Source organism: Orcinus orca, chromosome 10 (assembly GCF_937001465.1).
Source record: "Orcinus orca chromosome 10, mOrcOrc1.1, whole genome shotgun sequence".
NCBI lineage: Eukaryota > Metazoa > Chordata > Mammalia > Artiodactyla > Delphinidae > Orcinus > Orcinus orca.
The window spans coordinates 86,470,919-86,491,379 of record NC_064568.1 but is presented as its reverse complement, the minus strand read 5'-3'; the positions used below and the strand labels follow the sequence as shown (position 1 = coordinate 86,491,379).

Below are 20,461 nucleotides of genomic sequence, written 5' to 3'. Positions count from 1 at the left end.
AAGTATGCAGATTGGCTAAGAAACTCAGGACCCTGAAGAATAACACTGTGGTGAGTTCTGTGGATTTTCTTTTTACTTCATATATCCCAAACTGGATAATGGAAAAGCCAGCCACCAAGAAACTCCAATGGGTAGAGACAGAACAAAACAATGCCACAACAAAAGCCTGCTCTCTCTAGCCACAGAACCAGGAAACGGACAGCCTAGCAAGACAGAGGACTTCTACACAATAACCTTTCTACTCCAGGTAAACATCACAGAAAAACCTGTGGTCCCACCCTTCCTCACCACCAGCTAAGGTCTAGTGGGGAGCCTAGACTTGTCCCCTCACCACGCTGCAGTAAGGTGCCCCAGCGCCCCAACTTCAGTGGTATCAGAAAAGGCTAAGGAGGGAGCCAGGACTTTCATCCCTCCCATCCTGCCCCCTACCCCTACCCTTTGATGTCAGTGAGACCATGAGGAGAGCCTAGGCATCCAATCCCAACTGGCAGTAACAAGGAATCTCTCCCCATCCCCACTGGGGAGGGGGGCAGTGTCAGAAGAAGCCCAGGGGAAGTCAGAACATCCACCTCCAGCCAGCAATAAGAGGCCACCTCTGCCTTCTGACATCAGTAGAGGCAATGGTGAGGAGTGGCAATTAGGCACTCCTACCCCTCCTGGCCAGAGAGGCATCAGGGCAGGCCCAGTGGGGAGCCTTGAATTCTAACCCCAGCTGGCAGTTAGGAGGCAGTGTCCCCTGACCCCTTCCCCGACCTGACTGGTATCAGAAGAAGACAACGAAAACAGGAAGTTTAAATAAGATCCAGAGTCTCATAACCTAATACCTAAAATGTCCAGGTTTCAATCAAAGATCACTCATCATACCAAGAACTAGAAAGATGTCAAAAGGAATGAAAAGAGATAATCAGTAGATGCCAGCATTGAGATGGCAGAATGTTTCGAATTATCTGCCAAATATTTTAAAGCAGCCATCATAAAAATGCTTCAGTGAACAATTACGAACACAGTTGAAACAAACAAAAGAGTCAAAGAAATAGAAGATATAAAGAAGAACTGAATGGAAATTATAGAACTGAAAAATACAATAGCTGAAATAAAAGTTCAGAAATGGTACAAGTTGACATCATGTGCCTTCTGGTAAGAGGCAATGAGAAGAATACAGCATCACTTCAATGGTCTATAATATTTCTGCCCAAAAATAACCTTCAGGAGAATCTAATCATGAGGAACCATCAGACAAAACCAAATGAAGGTGCATTCTACGGAGTTACTAGACTGTACTTTTTCAAACTATTGAGGACAATAAAGACAAGGTAGGCCTGAGGAACGGTTAAATGTTGGAGGAGATCAGACAACTAAACACATGCTCCTGGAACCATAAAGTATATTGAGACAACTGGTGAAATTTGTAAGAGCCTGAGGATTGGGTGATAGTGTTATTTCAATGTTGATTTCCTGATTGTGATTATTATACTGTAGTTATATAGATACATATAGTAGTTATATATATGTATATGTATATACATGGTGCCCTTGTTTTTAGGAAATATAGTCCCTCCTTATCCATGGTTTTGCCTTCCTTGGTTTCAGTTACCCATGGTTCAAAAATATTAAATGGAAAATTCCAGAAATAAAAAATTCATAGTCTTAAAATTGGGCGCCATTCTGAGTATCATGATGAAATCTCGAGCCATCCTGCTCTGTCTGCCTGGAACGTGAATCATCCCTTTGTCCAGTGTATCCTGCCCATTTGTCTCCACTATTAGATCTACTATCAAGGTAGCGCAGTGCTTGGGTTCAAGTAGCTCTTTTCTTTCTCAATAATGGCCCCAAAGCACAAGAATAATGATGCTGGCAATTTGGATATGCTGAAGAGAAGCTGTAAAGTGCTTCCTTTAAGTGAAAAGGTGAACACTGTAGACTTAATAAGGGAAGAAAGTGTATGATGAGTTTGATATACAGTAAGATATACAGGAAGAACTACTGTACAGTAAGAACAAACCTTCTAGCCATGAAACTGTGAAGAAGGAAAAGGAAATTTGTGCTAATTTTGCTGCTGCACCTCAAACTGTAAAAGTTACAGCCACAGTGTGTGATTAAGTGCTTAGATAAAATGGAAAAGACATTAAATTTGTACAATATTTTGATAGACCATATTCACATAATTTTATTATAGTATATTGTTTTAATTGTTCTACTTTATCATCAGTCATTGTTGTTTCTCTTACTGTGCCTAATTCATAAATTAAGCTTTATCCTAAGTATGAACATATGTATAGGAAAATACAGTATATATGAGGTTCGGTACTATCCATGGTTTCAGGAATCCACTGAAAGTCTTGGGATGTATCCCCTGAGGATGAGGGGAACTACTGTACACAAGGGTGTGTTGAAGGGTAATGATTACCACGTCAGCAACTAACTCTCAAATGGCTCAGGGGAAAATCAATATGTATACAGAGGCTCAAAAGGCAAATAGGATAAGTTATCGACAACTGGGGAAATTGGGTAAAAGGCATACAAGAATTATTTGTCTAATTTTTTCAACTTTTCTATCAGTTTTAAATTATTTCAAAATAAAAAGTTAACATAAGGAACTGGTTAAATGAATTATGGTACAGAAAATATGTAATGGTTTAAAATTATTCTGAAGATGTCTATTGATATGGACATGAACAGATATATGACTATATCTCTGATATGGTAAATGACAAAAAAGGCAAGTTTACAAAATAATGCGTAACTTAAAAAAAAGAGAGAAAGTGCTAATAAATGCAGAGAAAATGCCTGGCATGATTTAAAGCAAAATGTTAACATTGGTTATTTCTAAGTTTTTTTTTTTTTTTTTAACAATGAGTTTCTATTAGTTTTATAATCAGAAAAGACGAAATCTATTCTATGGGCAGTGAGGGAGGAGCAGAGCAAAGAGAGGACAGCAACCAACCAAATACCATTGTTTTGGTTTCCTGGTTAACATACCACATTCTGTTTATTGTTGCAGAAAGAGAATAAAATCAGGGCAATAATGACCACCAATGTGAGGTACACTTGGTCCTTACAGTTCTTATAACTTAGTAAGTTGGTTTTCTCAGCTTTATGCATTAGTCTCTTATTAACTTGATTAGGGTAAGTCAAAGTCATTAAAATGTAGTCACCTCTGGATGTATCAGCAAATGATAATCCCAGAACCAACAAAACTCAGACCCCGAATGTGCAGGGCTTGCTGAGATACCGCCAGCCTGTGGGGGTCTGTCTGGCATCCTTTGGGTAACCTCCCTCTCTATCCTTTCACCAAACTGGACCAATGAGTCCAGCAGTCACCAAAGAGCAGGTTTTAGTAGGGAGAAAGAGAAACTCCAAAGATTCCCACATATGGAGATATAAAATAGATCACCAATCCTTGAAAAGGAATTTTTTGACAACAAGATAAAAGGTAAAGTAATCCCTATGTGTCTTCATAAGTTAAAAGGGGGAGGTGTGTATCCTCAGGACATTTCCAATGATGACATCAGTATTTGGATTAGGACCAATGCTGAGGGGAAGTATGTGTGTCCATTTAACATGCTTTAAGTTAGTGATAGGAGCTTGAATGCCTCTACTAGAAAATCACTCTGCTCAGGATTGATTGTTCACACCATGAATTAGATTCTTGCTTCTCCTCTTTCCTGTCGACTTTCTATCAGGGTCAAGGAAGATGACAATCAAATATAAATGCTGTTTTTTCCCCTAGAGGGCCTGTTAAATTGGTGAATAAGGAAGTTGAAACTAATGACTAAAAGTGATTTATGGATGATGCTAGATTTCAGTTCCGTTGTTGTTGTTGTTTTTAACCATACTGATTTCCATACTGGATTGTCAAGACTCACTGGTAAATAATTTGATCCAATTCTGATGTCATGAGGGAATTTAACCATTTCTTTCAAAGGTAATATTTAAGAATCATCTTTGTCACAAAGTTTTATTTAGCTATAGGACTAGAAAGAGTGTATAGGGCCAGAATGGGTTCAACTAATTTGAGGATGGTTAAAGGTGAGCCATCAGCTAGTCCTACCAAGAATACAGTAGGCAGAAAAATTGGAAGGATTATCTCAAGGCATACTTCTCAATAAATACTTCCTTCTTCTCACGGTGATGCAATTTTTATACAGCACACAGAGATAAGTGGTGGAAAATAAATGGCTCATCTTAGGTGTAACCTTTCCTTATAAGAACAAATAAGATTTAAATTTAAATGCTCTCAAATATTTTTCAAACTATCATTAATATAATTAAAATATTTCAATGATATTATTTAAATTATTATGTGTTCAAGTTGTGCTAGAGGAGACATATACATGTAAACCCAAATATTAATGTTTTATAAAGACATAAATGACTCTTAAAATTACTATTTCAATATCTGTTAGGACCTTTGTTTGTCACCTACGATAGAAAGTTAATGCCCAAGGAAGGAAAAAAAAAAAAAATCAAACTTCTTACCTCTTTGTAGTTAACAGTCCTATCCTGAAGGTGGAGAAGCTCCAGAGCTCTGTGACCTGAGAGAAATAAATACATAAATCAATTAAATTCAACTATAACTGAAAACAGAACTTCCTAGAGATCATTTTAAAAGAAAAATATATAATTTTGTGGTTGTAACTGTCAAGGAAGCGGGAAATGAAAGTTAACTTTGTACTAGTAATTTTCATTAGCTATAATTAGATTCAAACAATATTTATATTGTTATAATACAAATCAAAATTGCATGATGATTTAAAGTTTCTGCTTAACTAGCTCTTATGACCTTGGGTAGGTTACTTAACCTCTCCAGGCCTCGGTTCCCACCTATGTAAAATTAAGTAAATAATATCTACCTTACAGGTTTGTTAAGAGAACCACAGAAAATAAATGCTAAGTGAGGAGCTCATGGCTGACACATGGCAGGAACTCAATAAACAGAAGTTGTCATCATCATATTTTGCAGCTCACTGGGGTAGATAAAGCCAAGTAGGAAATACAATACAGGGCCTAAACCATGGACTGAATCAGTGTCCCTTAAGTGTTTCATCACTGGACTTCAGAAGGACAAAAGTCTCAAAAAGCCACCTGCTCCACCCACACGCCCACACCCAAAAGATACGTGCACCCACACCCTGAATCTCCTTAGAATCAACAAACACTAATTATGAAGAGACATTCAGAGGTGATACCTTATTTCTACTGGAAGTCACATCCAATTTTTTTTTAATTCATACAACAAAAATATAGCCACTACCATATTATAAGCATTTATACCATAAGAGAGACAAGGTCACAGCCCACAAATAACCTGTATATAGGATTCCAGTGATTTATAAACCCAAATCACTGAATGAGGCCAATTCTAATAATTAACTCACATAAATGTCAACCATCCACACAGGCCTACATAAGAGGTGAAAACAAGAACCAGGATATTTATGAAATCTAAGTTATTAGTAAATAAGTGTTGTTTTAATCACCTTTTATAGAAAAATATTCAGTGTGCAGATTAGGAGTTGCCTTCAATTATGTCCACATAAACATGTTTATTATTTTTTATTACATGTTTTATATTGAGCATATATTAGATTAATATATATTAACATATTATTAGCACCTTTGTTTTGCAACTACTGAAGAAACATAATTATCTGATTTTTAAAAATTTTTAGATTTCATGTCTAATTTTTAAAATCCAAAGATTAAAAACTTGAATATTCCCACTTATATTTGTTCCTCTTTGGCCCACTGCTATAATTTCAGCAATTTCATTTTCAGAGAACTTAGATGTGCAAAATAATTTAGAATTCATTAAGAAGTTCAGCCCTCTCATTTTGCAGAAGAAGAAGAGAGAAAGTGAATTGTTCAGAGTCACTCATGTACTTTACAGCAGAGCTGGTACTAGAACCTAGGTCCAATTTCCTTTTCCACTGTCGCCTGACTCCCTTTTAGCAATAGATGTTTGGGTTTCTTAATAAATTTATTTTATTTATTTATTTTTGGCTGCATTGGGTCTTCATTGCTGCGCGTGGGCTTTTCTCTAGTTGCGGCGAGCGGAGGCTACTCTTTGTTGCGGCGCACGGGCTTCTCATCGCGGTGGCTTCTCTTGTTGCAGAGCACAGGCTCTAGGTGCGCAGGCTTCAACAGTTGTGGCTCGCGGGCTCTAGAGCGCAGGCTCAGTAGTTGTGGTGCACAGGCTTAGTTGCTCCACGGCATGTGAGATCTTCCCAGACCAGGGCTCGAACCTGTGTCCCCTGCAATTGCAGGCAGATTCTTAACCACTGTGCCACCAGGGAAGCCCAGCAATAGATGTTTAATGGAAAGAACACTGGACCAGCTGTCAGGATATGTAATTCTTGGCCAGGTCACTAACAAGTGAGCTGTGAAAACTCCCTGGGATCAGCTTCCTCTGCTGTAAAATAAAGGAACTGGACCCAGTGACCTCTAGTGTCCTTTCAGATCATAGAATTCTGTGATAATATAGTTCTTGCCCAGCTGAGCTCAATATTCTAGGTCTGTTTTGCATTGATAAATTTTTATATTTTATTTGTAATCTTGCTCTGTTTTGAATCTTCTGGAAGTAGCATAACTATAAAATATTGTTGTTTTTATCTAAAGAGTTAAAAAACATTACAAATACATTTTGTCCAAGAAACAACTTTTTGCATTACCATTTACCTCTATCCAGGTAACTCAGCCTTTGCCCCTGAGCTCATAGGCACTAGCTTGCTGTACCCGTGTTCCCCAAATCCTGCCATCATTCTGGGCATTTCTAGTGCCAGGGACCATTCCTTGCCCTCTCTAAAGCCAACCATCTTTAAAGACACTTGACTCAGGGGACCCACTCCCATGGCCACACATGGTCCTTTACATATACTTGGAAATGTAAAAACAAGCATAAATTCCTCACTCCTACCATATTCCACCCGTCTTTCTCCTCTCCCACTCTGTCAGTTCTTCTGCTTCATGGGAACCCCTAGTTTATCCAGTTCCTATTTCCCCACGCAGAGAAACAGCCAGGGACCCAATGACCAAAGAGGCTTCCTGTTCCTCCACGGACCTCACCCCAGTAGTCAATCCCCAATCCTGGACGACTCCATCTCTGGCTTTTTCTTCTCCACTGCCCCACGGCTCAGTGCAGCAGGGAAACTCATTATCAATACACGCGTTAGACTTTAAATCCCTTAACATTTCTGACAGATATACTGTCCTTAATACCATGACAAGGGGTCGGCACTTACCTATTTCTACGTGTGTTGAAATGCCACACGGTGAACTTCTAGGGCAGAGGGAGCCCAGTGCAATCAGCACTCCTGACCAGAATCTGAAAGTAGACATGCTCTCATTACTCCCTGCTCCTATGGTGACGAGAAATGCTCAGAGCTGCGGCAGCACGGAGTCTGAAATCCTGGCCCAGACCCACTGCTCTCCCGCTAAGCAGGTCACTGACACGGGAAACCCAGCCTCATTTCAAAATAATATCATTTTCCAGTGAAGTCAACTGTTTAACTACTGTTTAACTTCACCAGAACAGCAAACAAACTCCACCTGGGAAAGAAAAAAGCGATAAACTGAAATCTAAATGCCTCCAGGTGGTGCTTTCCCATCTTCTGACCCCGCTTTCCCCTGGATTTCTTTTTAACATGAAATCTGGACGGAGACACAAGCAAAGTTGTCTCCAAATATTCTTTGCTTTCTTTTAAAAAAAAAAAGACTCACCTGTCTCTATTGATAATAAGTATATTGGACCACCTCACCTTACAAGAGCCGATTTCTCTTGCATCTTTCCACACGTACGTCTGGTTACCCTGTCTCCTTAGCCTCTGAAGCCACAAGGGCTGGGAAATCTTTCATGACGATCAGCTGGAACCAGCTTCTCTTTCAGTATCTGGCAACAAATTATGACACTTGTGTGGGATTGATTACACAACAGCAGCCACTCCTGGTCTTTTTATCTCTGGCTATTCTTATAGGGCTTATCCAGAGCTTGCTGCCTGGTCAGATTCCTGCAGCCCAAACAAAGATGCCAATACCACTGTCGGTGGGTGGGGAGTGGAGGGGCAAGTGGGGAGAGACAGATTTAGGACCAAGAAAGAAGGATTCAGAAAATGCTAGGTTCAGAATACACCTGACAAAGTATCCAATCTATAGCACTTAACCCATGGGAAACATTAGGTTTAACTCTTCATAGAAATGATGGTGATCTTAAAGCTCGAATTATGCATATTATACCTTAAAAACAAGAAAGGAGATTTTAAAAGAGTGGGAGGACACGGTATTCCTTCTCAGGTTAGCCAAACGGAAGAGAAGAATAGAAGATGGGATGATTTGAGACCCTTAGGTGTCTGCCAAGTTTCCTCTGTAACCCTAACTCTGCGTCTGCAAAGCCCCAAGGAAAGGAATCCTAGAGCTCTCCCTCAACCCTGATGGCATGAGGCCCTGCTGCTCCTGTTTGTAGGTCAGAGGCCATAAGCTGATGTGTTTTGTTTGGCAAATAGGTGTTTTATAAATTTAGGCCAACTTTTTTTTTTTTAATGGGGAAAATCCACATAGAAACCTAGATTTCTAGCTCTCTTTAAAAAAGCAAAACAACAAACTGGCTACATGAACTGACATTCCCATGTGATGTGACCACCAGCTGAAGCTGAAGAGCCAGCAGTCTCCCCTCCACAGACAGAGGTGCCCTCCCCACGTCCTCCAGCCCGCCCCACACACACGTGTACAGGTTGCCATGCCCCTCTGGCCATCAGAGGCCATGGAGTTTGCTCCCGTCACTCCGGGCTTTCCAAAGCCTGCAAGAGAGGGGGAGGCAATTATAACTTAGGGCTCTGGTAAGTCCAGAAGACCCAGGAGTATTCAATGAATAACAGTAAAGGGTTGCAAAGGGTCGACAGGGAAAATGTAACACTGCCTGAAGACAATATCTAATCAGGTTTAATAAAGCAAACCTATCCAAAAAGCACCAGAGAAAGAAATGGATTCAGGGTTCAGTAACTAAGCCATATTAATGCCAAATTTCTCATTACATATATTTTTTGTGTTTAAGATTCAGAATGACTTAATTTTAAGTATGTAATAGAATGGGAGGGAATTATTTGCTTAGGCAGTACAGTGTGATGGTTTTGAGATAGGGCCTTTGTAGGACAATGCTGCTTGTAACAAAGATATGACTTTTAAAGGAAAGTTAAAATGGAGCTAGCAATATTAAGAAAACTACCTGACAGAGGTGTATGGAATTGTTTTTCCTTCTACCCCACGCCCTCTTTTCCTAATACAGGTGGCTTTGTTATAAAATAGACATCATGAGTCTACCATTTAGAGCTTTTCTGGAAATAGAGACACAAGCTGAGAAGTAAACATGCAGGTATATTAAGGAATGAGTGGGGAGATACAGGCTTGAGAGCCACAAGGCCTTGGGTTTCATTTGGGTCCCTGTTCTGCTACCTTCTATGGGGGTGACCTTGGGCAAGTTACTAAAAGTTTCATTGCCTCAGTTTCCTTACTTATAAAATTATCCATAAAAATGGGGATAATAATGCCTACCATATAGGGTTGCCGTGAAGATCAGATGAGTATATAGGTGACATGCTTAAAAGAGACTGGTATAGGGCTTCCCTGGTGGCGCAGTGTTTGAGAGTCCGCCTGCCGATGCAGTGACTGGTATACAGTAAGTGTTTAATGAATGTTAACTATTATCATTCAAAAGAAATGTTCCCTTTCTAAAAGATGCACCTTAGACTTCTATTGAGTAACTATATTCCTTATTGAATTTAAAAATAAAAACTTTACACTCAGATATACAGCAATATACCTTTTATAACAGTTTAGATGGGTGTATGAAGCCAACACAGGGTAGGACTTTTGAAGTGAAGGTGGGTCTCCTTGTGCAGTTAAATGAGATACAATTTTGAGGTCCAGAAACTTTTGAGATAAAGCAGACAACTTCAGTTCGCTTCTGAACAGTCTAATATGTTGCTGTCATCATAGTGCCCTTATAGTGAATGGAAGAGAGGATGGAGAAAGTGAGAATTAGAGGTAGAGGACAGGGGAAAGCCAAGGGGAAAGGAAGAAAGGTCCCTGTCACCTGGTGGTCTTATCCTTTTAAGCCCTGGTGAACACCAACTGGCCAGCTCTGGGCAGGCCTAGAAGCAAGCCCGGAACCAGGAGGGAATTTTTCCCACTCTAAATGGGAACTTGCAAAGAGCACAGAACAGTGAGTTGGGGAGAAGGGCAGGGGACATGGTGAATTTCGTAGGCCCTGGGCACTTTTGCCTTGGTTGGGGTGGGGGGGGAGGGTCCCTTCCTTCATAAAAATAAACTTTTAAAAAATCACATTTTACATCTGCATTGGTATAAAGGTTATTAATACTGAACGTAAAAGCTTATTTTTTAATTCTGATTTTATAAGAAGGTCAATATTTTTGTGTTCCCCTAAAAGTCCTATGGGCCCTAGGCAGAGTGGGCACCGTTTGAAATAGAACCTTGAAAAAATAAGTTTAAAAAAAAAAAGTAATTTTGGATCGAGAGAGGCAGCCACAGCGGACTTCACTTTTCTGGGACTGACTTTTTGCTCAGCAGAATGGATTTCCCCAACCCTTAGAAATCAACTATCCGTAGAGCTCCCTCTGCAGGCCGTAGGTGGAAGCACACCAGCTCCCCAGTCCCGAATGTGATACCCAACCAGCTGTGGTCTCCATCAGGACTGCCTCTCACCTCCCAATTCCTTCAATAGAATACAGAACCCAAAAGTGAACCCACTCACACAAAAGATTAAACTCTATTTAATTAAGTGCTATTCCCATTTCTGCCAAATGTGACGGACTCAAGATTGAGTGACAGTGACTCAGCAAAAACCAAAGTCAAAATATAAAGTACCGCCTCGGCCTTTTGCAAATAAAAATCTAGAAAAGGTAAAGAGCCCAGAGGCTCTGCAAAAGCCAGCAAGAGACTCTCCACTGAGGAGAGATACAGAAGGAGTTTTTTGAGACTAGCGATCCAAAATCAACGCCTAGAGTTAGGCTTCATTTGAACCCACAAATTCCGAGTACAGGCCTGCTATTTTTATTTTTATCCTCATTGAAGTTGACGTTTCCTTGCTACTTCCAGGGTTTTAGGCCAAGTCTAATTGTGATTATACCTTGGTTGATGATTTTGACAAAATGGTCCCACTGACTAGTAGGTGTCCTAACTTTAGTCTTACTAGTTGTTTGAACCAGGGCAGCTAGCATGGCTTTGAACACTGCTGAATTTAACGTACTGAGTAATGCTGTACTGAGCATATGTTAAATCACAACAAACCTATGGGGTAGGTATTGTTCCATTCTACAAAGGAGAGGAAGGAGATTAAATAAATTGTAGAAGGTTACACAGCTTGTCAACAACAGATTCTGAGCTTAGATCCAAGTCTATTCGTCTCCAAAGGCGCTTATATCATGGGCACCCCTGCTTGCTCCCAGTTAATGGAGAGAACACTTAGACACACACCTAGAAAAGCATCCAGGCAGCAGAACGGTGGACCACACTGCGCCCCCTCGGAGAACCCTCGCCCCAAATCCTGAGTGCACAGGAGCTATGGCAATAAAGAATCGTGATCACGTCCTTAGAAGCTGGGGCAGACACCAGCATATTCATGGGCCAAGCACAAATTCCGGTGGCGGGGGAATGCCGGTTTGGGGGAGTGGTGGAGAGAGAGAGCGGTTCTCTTGCAGCGGTTGAGGGGCTAAGGAAAAGTTAGACAAACGAGAGGCACAAAGGTGACGGCACGGCGGTCCTCAGGTGTCTCTCCCAGCGACCCTTCCCAGGTCGCGCAGGAAGCCAAGCCGCCCGGCGCTCAGGGTTAAGGTCCAGACTGCGCGGAGATGCAGAGCGAAGAGCGCGGGGAGAGGGCGCTGCTTCGCGTCTCGGCCACCTTAAGCCCGCGTCCGCCGCCACCCGGCGCGTCCCCGCCGCCGCCTGGATCCCTGCACTCGGGTGCGCACGCTCGCTTGCCTGCTTCCTGCCGCCGCAGCCGCAGCCGCCTGGGCCATGGCGACCTGTTTTCGGCTGCGGAGCTGCCTGGCCCTGTACCTCCCGCGGACGCCTCCCAGCCGGGTCCTCCGCCCCCGCGCCGACTACCCGGTGGCCCGGATTCGCGGCTACGCCCGGGGCCCAGCGGGCCTTTCCTCGGCCCTGCTGCGCACCGACGGCTTCGTGGGCGGCAGCTGGCTCTCGGCCGCCGCCACCTTCCCGGTGCACGACCCGGCCAGCGGCGCCGAGCTGGGCTTGGTGGCCGACTGCGGGGTACCCGAGGCCCGCGCCGCCGTGCGTGCCGCCTACGAGGCTTTCTGCAGCTGGAGGGGGGTCTCGGCCAAGGTGAGTGCGCGCCGGGTCCAGGGGACGATCGGGCTTTGCCCTCTAGTGAAACCAGCTGTCACCTCCCCTCCCCAATGCTCCGGCATACACCACGCGGACAGTCATAGTAACAAGAAAAGAGATGGCCAACAAATCCGTTTGGAGCGTCGGCTTTGTGCCAAGCCCTGTGCCGGCGCTAGGGAGCACAGCCCCAGCCTCAAGCCTCATAAAGTATCCAGTAGGTGAGGCAGAACACCAACATGCGATTACAAGCGAGCAGGCCGGTGCGTGCGTGCGTGCGTGCATGTGTGTTGGGGGTGGAGGGCGGGAAGGGTCAGGGAAGGTGAGAGCACGAGTGACTTCAGAGCATCTTCAATGGTCCACGAGGAGGCTGGTAGTGAGTGCCTCGGGCTCGAGTCACGAACTCGGCAGTGGAGAGAACTGGGGAAAAGAATCGAGCAGGGGAAGGGACCAGTCCAGGACCAGTCTCCAGGTTTGGGGCCTGATTAGAGAGCTCCATCTATTACCTGACATAGAGAATAGTGGAGAATTGGGGGTGCGGGATGGGGGCTGTTAGAGCATTTATTATGTGACACCTAGGAGTCAGCCCAGTGAAGTGACTGTCCACCCTGTCCGTCAGCATACCCCTCTGAAGGAAGATACAAATCCAGCAATAAGGTCCAAGTACCCGAGGGAGTCGTAGCTTTCATTCATCCATTAGATGTTGTCTGGGCAACTGCTATGCCACGCACTGTGGGAGGTGCTTGCCATACAGCAATCGACAAAAAAGATTCCTGCCCTCTTGGAGTTCACTTGGGGGTGAGGGGTGGGAGGGGAGTTCTAACCTGTAAACAAAACATAGCTAAACAAATATGCTAGAAGTGATGGATGCTATGAGGGAAAAAAAAGGTAGAGAAGGAAGGCTAAGAGGATCATAGGCCAGAGAAAAGGGGCAAGATGCAAAATAAGTAGTGTGGGCAGGTGTATTGGTTTGCTAGGGCCGCCATAAGAGTATCACAGACTAGGTGGCTTAAACAGTAGGAATTTCTGGTCTCAAAGCTCAGGAAGCTAGAAATCTGCTGTCAAGGTGTGGGCAGGCTTGGCTTCTTCTGAGGCCCCTCTCTCTGGCTTGTAGATGGCCGTCGTCCCCCATCTTCACATGCTTCTGCCTCTGAACTTGTCAGTGTCCTCGTCTCTTCTTGTGAAGACACTAGCTATATTGGGTTAGGATCCACCCTAATGACCTCATTTAACCTTAAAAACCTCTTTCGGGCTTCCCTGGTGGCGCAGTGGTTGAGAGTCCACCTGCCAATGCAGGGGACGTGGGTTTGTGCCCCGGTCCAGGAAGATCCCACATGCCGCGGAGCGGCTGGGCCCATGAGCCATGGCCGCTGAGCCTGTGCGTCCGGAGCCTGTGCTCCGCAACGGGAGAGGCCACAACAGTGAAAGGCCCGCATGACGCAAAAAAAAAAAAAAAAAAACAACTCAAGACCCTATCTCCAAATGCAGTCACATTCTGAGGTACTGGGGGGTTATATGAATTGGGGGGGACCGTATAACATCAGGGTAGGCCTCATTGAGGACATGAGATGCAAAGACCAAAGGAGGTGAGGGAATTCAGCTGGAGCAAAAATCCTGAGTCAGGGGCATGCCTGACACAGGTGTAGATCAGCAAGGAGGCCTGTGTGCTGAGGGGACTAACGTGGGGGGAGAGTCTTAGGAGGAGGGTGCTGGATCCAGTGGGCTGCGGAGCTATTTTAGGGACTGAGTGGGGTTTTACTGCAAGTGAGGCGGGGGCTCCGTTTCAAAGGGTTTCAGTCTATTCACAGAGCCGAGAATAGACTGAAGGGGGGGCAATGGTGGAAGCCCAGAGGGCTAGGAGGCTGTGCCAGTGATTCATGTGGGAGATGCTGACGGGCCTGCACTAGGGTGGGAGCCGTTCAGGCGGTGAGCAGTGTTCTGATCAAGGATATATCCTGAAGGTAGAGGCAACTGGATTCCCTGACAGATTACAGACGAGGTGTGAGAGAAAGACAGGATGGAATGATGACCCCAGGGCTTCTGGCCAGAGCCACTGGGAGGAAGGAGTAACTATCCAGAGACGGGAAGGGGGTGAGAGGAGCAGCACTGGGGCGAGACATCGGAGCTCAGCTTTGGACACACTGAGTCTGAGATGTTGTTAGTCACCAAGTGAGGGTGTTAAGTAGGATGTTGGCTACGTGAGTCAGGAGAGGGAGGCCTGAGCTAGAGACAACACGCGTATGCACTTACAGCTGTGGGAATTTACAGGAAGGGCGGGCATCAAGGCTGAGCCCTGGGCCCTCTGCCGTTGTTTTGGAGCCCCACCAGGGCCCGCAGCCTCAAGCCTGCCGTGTCGGGGTGTTACAGTGCCCTGGAGCTCTTCCAGGTGCAGTCAGGTGGTCTTGCCTGGGGCTTCTTGAAAGGACCTTGGAGCGTCTTACTAAGGAAGTGGTGGGTTTGGCTTCCTAAGGAAGCTGGGTCCACCTCTGCAGCTTGGACGGTGGGGCGCAAACGCAGCTTGTAAGGCAGCTTTCTTGCCCCGAGTCCTCTGCTGCTCGCCCCGCTGCCCCCCAGCTATCTTCTGCTTTCCTCTCTAGGCCCACTCACGTCCCGCCATTCCTGGGGTCTGGCTCGTGTATCATGTCTGCCATGGCGTCCGTTGGACCACACAGCCTTCCGTCAGTCTCCCCCGAACCCGTAGCGTGGCCCGTACCCTTGTCTCGCCCTTCCCCTTGACATCTTTTGCATTACTTCACGTCTTTCTTTTCACGCGTTTTATGACCTCCTTTCTCCACCCTGTGAACTCCTGGAGGAGTTCAGGGAAAGATGGTTACTGACGCGTTTACTGACCGCCTTATAAGCTGATGCATTACTTTCTTGTGGCCTGCTGTAACGAATCACCCCAAACTCAGGGACTTAACAAAACGCAACAACACAAACTTATCCTTACAGTTCTGGAGGTCAGAAGTCCAAAACGGGTTTGCAGGGCTGCATTCCTTCAGGAACTCTAGGGCTTTCCTTGCTTTTTCCAGCTTCTAGAAGCCGCCCGCAGTCTGTGGTCTGTGGCCCCAGAGCACTCCAACCTCTCCTTCTGTATCACGCCTCCCACGCTGCCTCTGCCCCGCCTCTCTCCCTCTTATAGACATCCTTGTTGGTTACACTGGGCCCACCTGGGTAATTCAGGATCGTCTCCTTACCGCAAGGTTCTTAATCACGTCGGCAGAATCCCTTCTGCCTTGTAAAGTAATGTTCACAGGTTCCAGGGATTAGGCTGAGGCCCTCTTTGAGGGCTGTTGTTGTGCCTTCCACAGCTGAGTACTGTTCTTGGTGCTCCAGGTGCGTTTTGTTTAGTCCTTTCAATGGCCCTGTGAGGTAGACAGTCGAGCCATGCTGTGCACGAGGAAACTGGCTTACAGAGGCTCCTGGTTATGTAACTTCACTGTTGCTCAAGTGGAGGGTCTGGGGTTTGAGCCCCACGTTACTCCATCCACCACCAGCCTCCCCAGCCCCCTGTCTGAGGCCTGCACACTTACTCAGATCCTTACAAAGGCTGGAGAAGTTTCCTGGGGCTGGCGTCACAGAGTACCACAAACTTGGTGGTTTAAACCACAGAAATGTGTCACCTCAGTTCCGGAGGCAAGAAGCCTGAAATCAAGGTGTCGGCAGGGTTGGCTCCTTCTGAGGGCTCCGAGGGAAGCAACGGTTCCAGGTCTCTCTCCTTGGTTTATAGATGGCCATCTTCTCCCTGTGTCTCTCTGTGTCATCTTCCCTCTGTGCGTGCTTCTGTCTTGTCCAAATTTCCCCTTTTTATAAGGACATCAGTCATAGTGGGTTAGGGCCCATCCCGATGACCTTGTCTTAATTGGATGACCTCTGTCAAGACCCCATCTCCCCATCTCTGAGGGGCTGGGAACTGGGACTCCAACACGCCTTTTTTGCGCAGGCGCAACTAACCCATAACACGGGCCGCGCACACTGAGGGCAGTTTGTGGCCTCTGCTGGTTTCTGTGTTCAGACTGGACCCTGGGTTTTCTGCCAGCAAGCAGAATCTGCTTTTTATTCTTACCGTTCTCATGCTTTCCGTGTTCTTCTCTCATTCTCTCTCAGACTCTGTGTGGTGCTCTATGCCTTGCAGGCCATTTACTCACATTTCTTTTTTTTCTCTAATCCAGGCCTCCTAGATTTTAGTCTTTCCTTTCTTACCCAGAATAAGTCACAGCACACAGGCCCACAGTCATCAGATTCTTAACCAGTGTTGCACAGAGTGAGGGTGAAATTACTGCAGTAATACTGTTTTAAGAGCTGTCAATGCCTGTTCTCTGGGGGTTGGAGATTCAGAAGACTTCATCTCAACAACACCCTTGAGAGCTAAGATAACGAAGCTTATTAGCTTATCCAAAATAGGGAAGGGAAAGAACCCAGAGAAAGATGGTTAGTGGTGCTTACAGTCTCAGGCTCCCTGCTCATGAGTGGAATGAGAAAATAATTTAAATCTTAACACCTGCTGGATGGATTAGGATGACGGAATCACAAACAAGGTTTGCTCGTTGCTGTGGGCAACCTTTCAGCAGGTAGGAATAAACCAAAGATTCTCCTTTGCTTCAGATACACCTGTTTGGATGCAGGAAGCCAGAGCTCGGGGGCACATCTTCCTTTGGGGCACCTCTGTGTGGCCTGGTTGACCTGCATTCTCTGGGCCCTCTTTTTTTTTATGAGTTCCTTTAAAAAAATTTTTTTTTTGTTTTTCTTTTTTTGCGGTACGCGGGCCTCTCACTGTTGTGGCCTCTCCCGTTGCGGAGCACAGGCTCCGGACGCGCAGGCTCAGCGGCCATGGCTCACGGGCCCAGCCGCTCCACGGCACGTGGGATCTTCCCGGACCAGGGCACGAACCCGTGTCCCCTGCATCGGCAGGCGGACTCTCAACCACTGCGCCACCAGGGAAGCCCTAAAAAAATTTTTTTTAAGAAACCATTTCTTCCATAATATACTTAATAATCCAATTTATTCATTCATCCTTTTATCTTTGGAAATTTTAAAAAACTGTGATAAAATGTACATAACATAAAACTTACCATTTTAGCCATTTGCAAGTGTACCGTTCAGTGGCATCAAGGGCATCCACGGTGTTGTGCCTGGGCCCTCTTCTTAAGTGTGCAAAACCCCTTCGGATGCCTTACACACCCTGCAACCTCCACCCCAGTCTGTGGGACAAATTTAACTAGCCAATGAGTCGTTAAAATAAAGAACTATACTTGAGGACATTGTGTTGAGTGAAATAAGCCTGTCACGGGACAAAGGCTGTATGATTCTACCTATATAAGGTACCTAGAGCAGTCCAGTTCACAGAGACAGAAAGTAGAATCGTGCTTGTCAGAGGCTGCGGGGAGTGGAGAGTTATTGTTTAACAGGTACAGAGTCTCCGTTCTGCAAGACGAAAAGCATTCTGGAGATGGATGGTGGTGACTGTTGCACAACACTGTGAATGTGCTGAATGCCACTGAACTGCATACTTAAAAATGATTAAGATGGCAAATTTTAGTGTATTTCACTGCAATTAAACATACCTTTTTTTTAAAGTAAGGAACTATACCTTAGTGTGGTGAAATTCAAGTTATTCATATTTACCATAAATAATAACAGCTGTTCCACAGAACTTTTTTCTCTCTTACAATTTATGACTCCGCACACCTTGTTAGATGCAACTTGAAAATTGGATCTTTGTTATCACTTATCAAAGAAAGATCTGTACACCTGAAACAAATATAATGTGTGTCAATTATACCTCAATTTAAAAAAAAGGTCAATGTTTGTCTCCCCAAGAATGAGACCACACAGCAAATATTTTAGGAAACTGAAGATTATTTAATAGTCTCTCTTACACTTGGCATTTTACTATTTTTTAATTCTTTTTCAGGAGAGGAGTTCTTTACTTCGGAAATGGTACGACTTAATGATACAAAATAAGGATGACCTTGCCAAGATAATCACAGCTGAAAGTGTAAGTTCAGGACGCTAACTTACTACCTGAAGAAATTGTCCGGGAGTTCTTAGACTGAAGCATGGGGAAGCCTCTAACTTCAGTGCTGTAGCTAAAGAAAACGTGAATTCCTTGCCTAACGATCAGATATCAGCTAATGCTTATTTTGGGCACAAAATTAAGTCAGGCACGCCTATTTAATAATATGCAAGAAATAGATTTCGAGTGGGACTGCGTGAATACTGCTTTTCCACCATTCCAGGTTTTTAGCATGTGATTGCTTGATTGATTTTTCATGTTGTTTTTGTCCATTTTCAAAGGTACCAGTTTTTTGGTTGCTCTAATAAATTACTCTCCACCGTTCACAACATTTAGAAGATGTTAGAAGGAAAAGAAATTGAAGAGGCAGTTCTAGGTGCCTCCTCCTAATTGTAAACATATTGAGAATGCAAATGACGATTGTGGCTCAGGGCGGTCTTGAAAACTGTTAGGTGTCATTTCGGGGGCCTCCAAGAAGCCTGGTCCTTTATGTCTCAGTGCAGAAACAACAATTCAACGAGAGGCAAACTGATAGATAAGAAGTGATTTAGGACTTCCCTGGTGGCGCAGTGGTTAAGAATCCGCCTGCTAATGCAGGGGACACGGGTTCGAGCCCTGGTCCGGGAAGATCCCACATGCCGTGAAGCAACTAACCCCGTGTGCCACAACTACTGAGCCTGCACTCTAGAGCCCACGAACCACAACTACTGAGCCCACGTGCCACAACTACTGAAGCCCGTGCGCCTAGAGCCTGTGCTCTGCAACAGGAGAAGCCACCGCAATGAGAAGACCATGCACCGCAACAAAGAGTAGCCCCTGCTCGCCTCAACTAGAGAAAGCCGGTGTGCAGCAGCAAAGACCCAATGCAACCATAAATAAATATATAAATTTATTTTTTTTTAAGTGATTTATTAGAATAGGTTGCTTGTGAGGCTTACAAGCGGGCAGGCAAGCAGTGCGCTGCCCCAAGTACTTAGTGGGTTACATTTTTATAATCAAAGGAAGAGAGGGGAGGGCGGGAAGACCTTCTTTGTCTTTCTTGAGTAGGTATCACGTTTCCGTCATCGGCTCCGCCTCCACTTTGGGTTTTTTGTCCCTACATGGTCAGGCCAGGACTGTCATGGCACTTTGGAAAAATTATTTCAGGTCTCACTACAATGAGGGTCTTTCACTTTGAAATGTCCTTTCCATAAATGATTTTTGTGTGTGCACAGAGCATGTGCTGGGGGTCATTAACTTGATGACACCACCGACAGGCTGTAGGTCTCATGCCACCATTGTTTTATTGTATTGGGGCATGTCTCATGCTTCTGTTGTATGATTTTGTTGCTAATCAAGTGAGCTTGATTTTGCTAAGCAAGCCAATCTGGCTTTGATGCTAAGCGACTTGTTCGGCTCTATGAGTCAAGCAAGCCCACATTGTTTCAGGATTTTCCCATTACTTTCTTGAGTGATCATTAACCTTACTGTGGTCTCCTAAAGTCCCCTCTCTATCTACAGTCCCCTAATGGGGTTTCTAAGCTGACTATTTGATTATCCTACTCAATTCCTATCAGCCTGGCAGGCTTCCTTCCATCACCATTTGTGATTCTGCTTTCTAAGACTCACACTGAGGTTAGTGTTGACTTAAAATATATGCACAGCCTAAAAGTTGAGAGTTTTGTTTTATTCGGCGGGAATTTTTAGGACCTCAAGCCCGGGAGGCAGCATCTCAAGTAACCCTGAGAGAACTGCTCTGAGGAGGTGAAGTGCAGAGCCAGGTTATACAGAAGTTTTGCAACAAAGAGCAGGTAGTCTGAATGTCAAAAGATTATTGTAAAGAAAACCAGATCCCAAGTTAAGGAATTTAGCGCTTTTCTTTGTGTGGGAAGATGCAAGATTCTGGGCTCACTGAAATTATTCCTTTGATATGCACCTCAGCTCTCTGGGGCCAGTATCCTGTGTTTTCACATCCTGAGTTCACTCAGGGCTCACATTGGAGGGCTGCAAATCGCTGATGACTGTGACATTCTTTGTTTACTGATGTGGCAGGAAATATTCCATTTCTCATTAGAAATTTCTCAACTACCCTGGGGGTTTTGTAACGGGAGACTT

General features: G+C 44.7%; 2 protein-coding genes and 1 long non-coding RNA gene across 8 annotated transcripts in view; 2 read left to right on the top strand and 1 right to left on the bottom strand.

The window, feature by feature from the left end:
- Window positions 1–20,461, top strand: part of LOC125965682 (uncharacterized) — a 667,016-nt gene that overhangs the window by 544,193 nt on the left and 102,362 nt on the right. The gene's annotated exons all lie outside the window — the stretch shown is intronic.
- Window positions 1–20,461, bottom strand: part of GPLD1 (glycosylphosphatidylinositol specific phospholipase D1) — a 61,094-nt gene that overhangs the window by 38,829 nt on the left and 1,804 nt on the right. For 2 of the 4 annotated variants that reach the window (XM_033434811.2, XM_004273526.3), the window contains exons 1-2: window positions 7,242–7,338; window positions 4,480–4,535 (exon numbers count right to left, since the gene is read on the bottom strand). In XM_033434811.2, coding sequence (XP_033290702.1) covers window positions 4,480–4,535; window positions 7,242–7,338 — 153 coding nt within the window. Of the gene's footprint in view, window positions 1–4,479; window positions 4,536–7,241; window positions 7,339–7,757; window positions 7,889–20,461 lie in introns of those variants that run through there. The other 2 variants (XM_033434810.2, XM_033434809.2) reach the window with 2 other exon arrangements.
- ALDH5A1 (aldehyde dehydrogenase 5 family member A1) overlaps window positions 11,920–20,461 on the top strand; it is a 31,356-nt gene continuing 22,814 nt past the window's right edge. The window contains exons 1-2 of one of the 3 annotated variants that reach the window (XM_033434814.2): window positions 11,920–12,351; window positions 18,266–18,349. In XM_033434814.2, coding sequence (XP_033290705.1) covers window positions 12,025–12,351; window positions 18,266–18,349 — 411 coding nt within the window. In that variant the 5' untranslated portion in view covers window positions 11,920–12,024. The remainder of the gene's footprint in view (window positions 12,352–18,265; window positions 18,350–20,461) is intronic. The other 2 variants (XM_033434812.2, XM_004273525.3) reach the window with 2 other exon arrangements.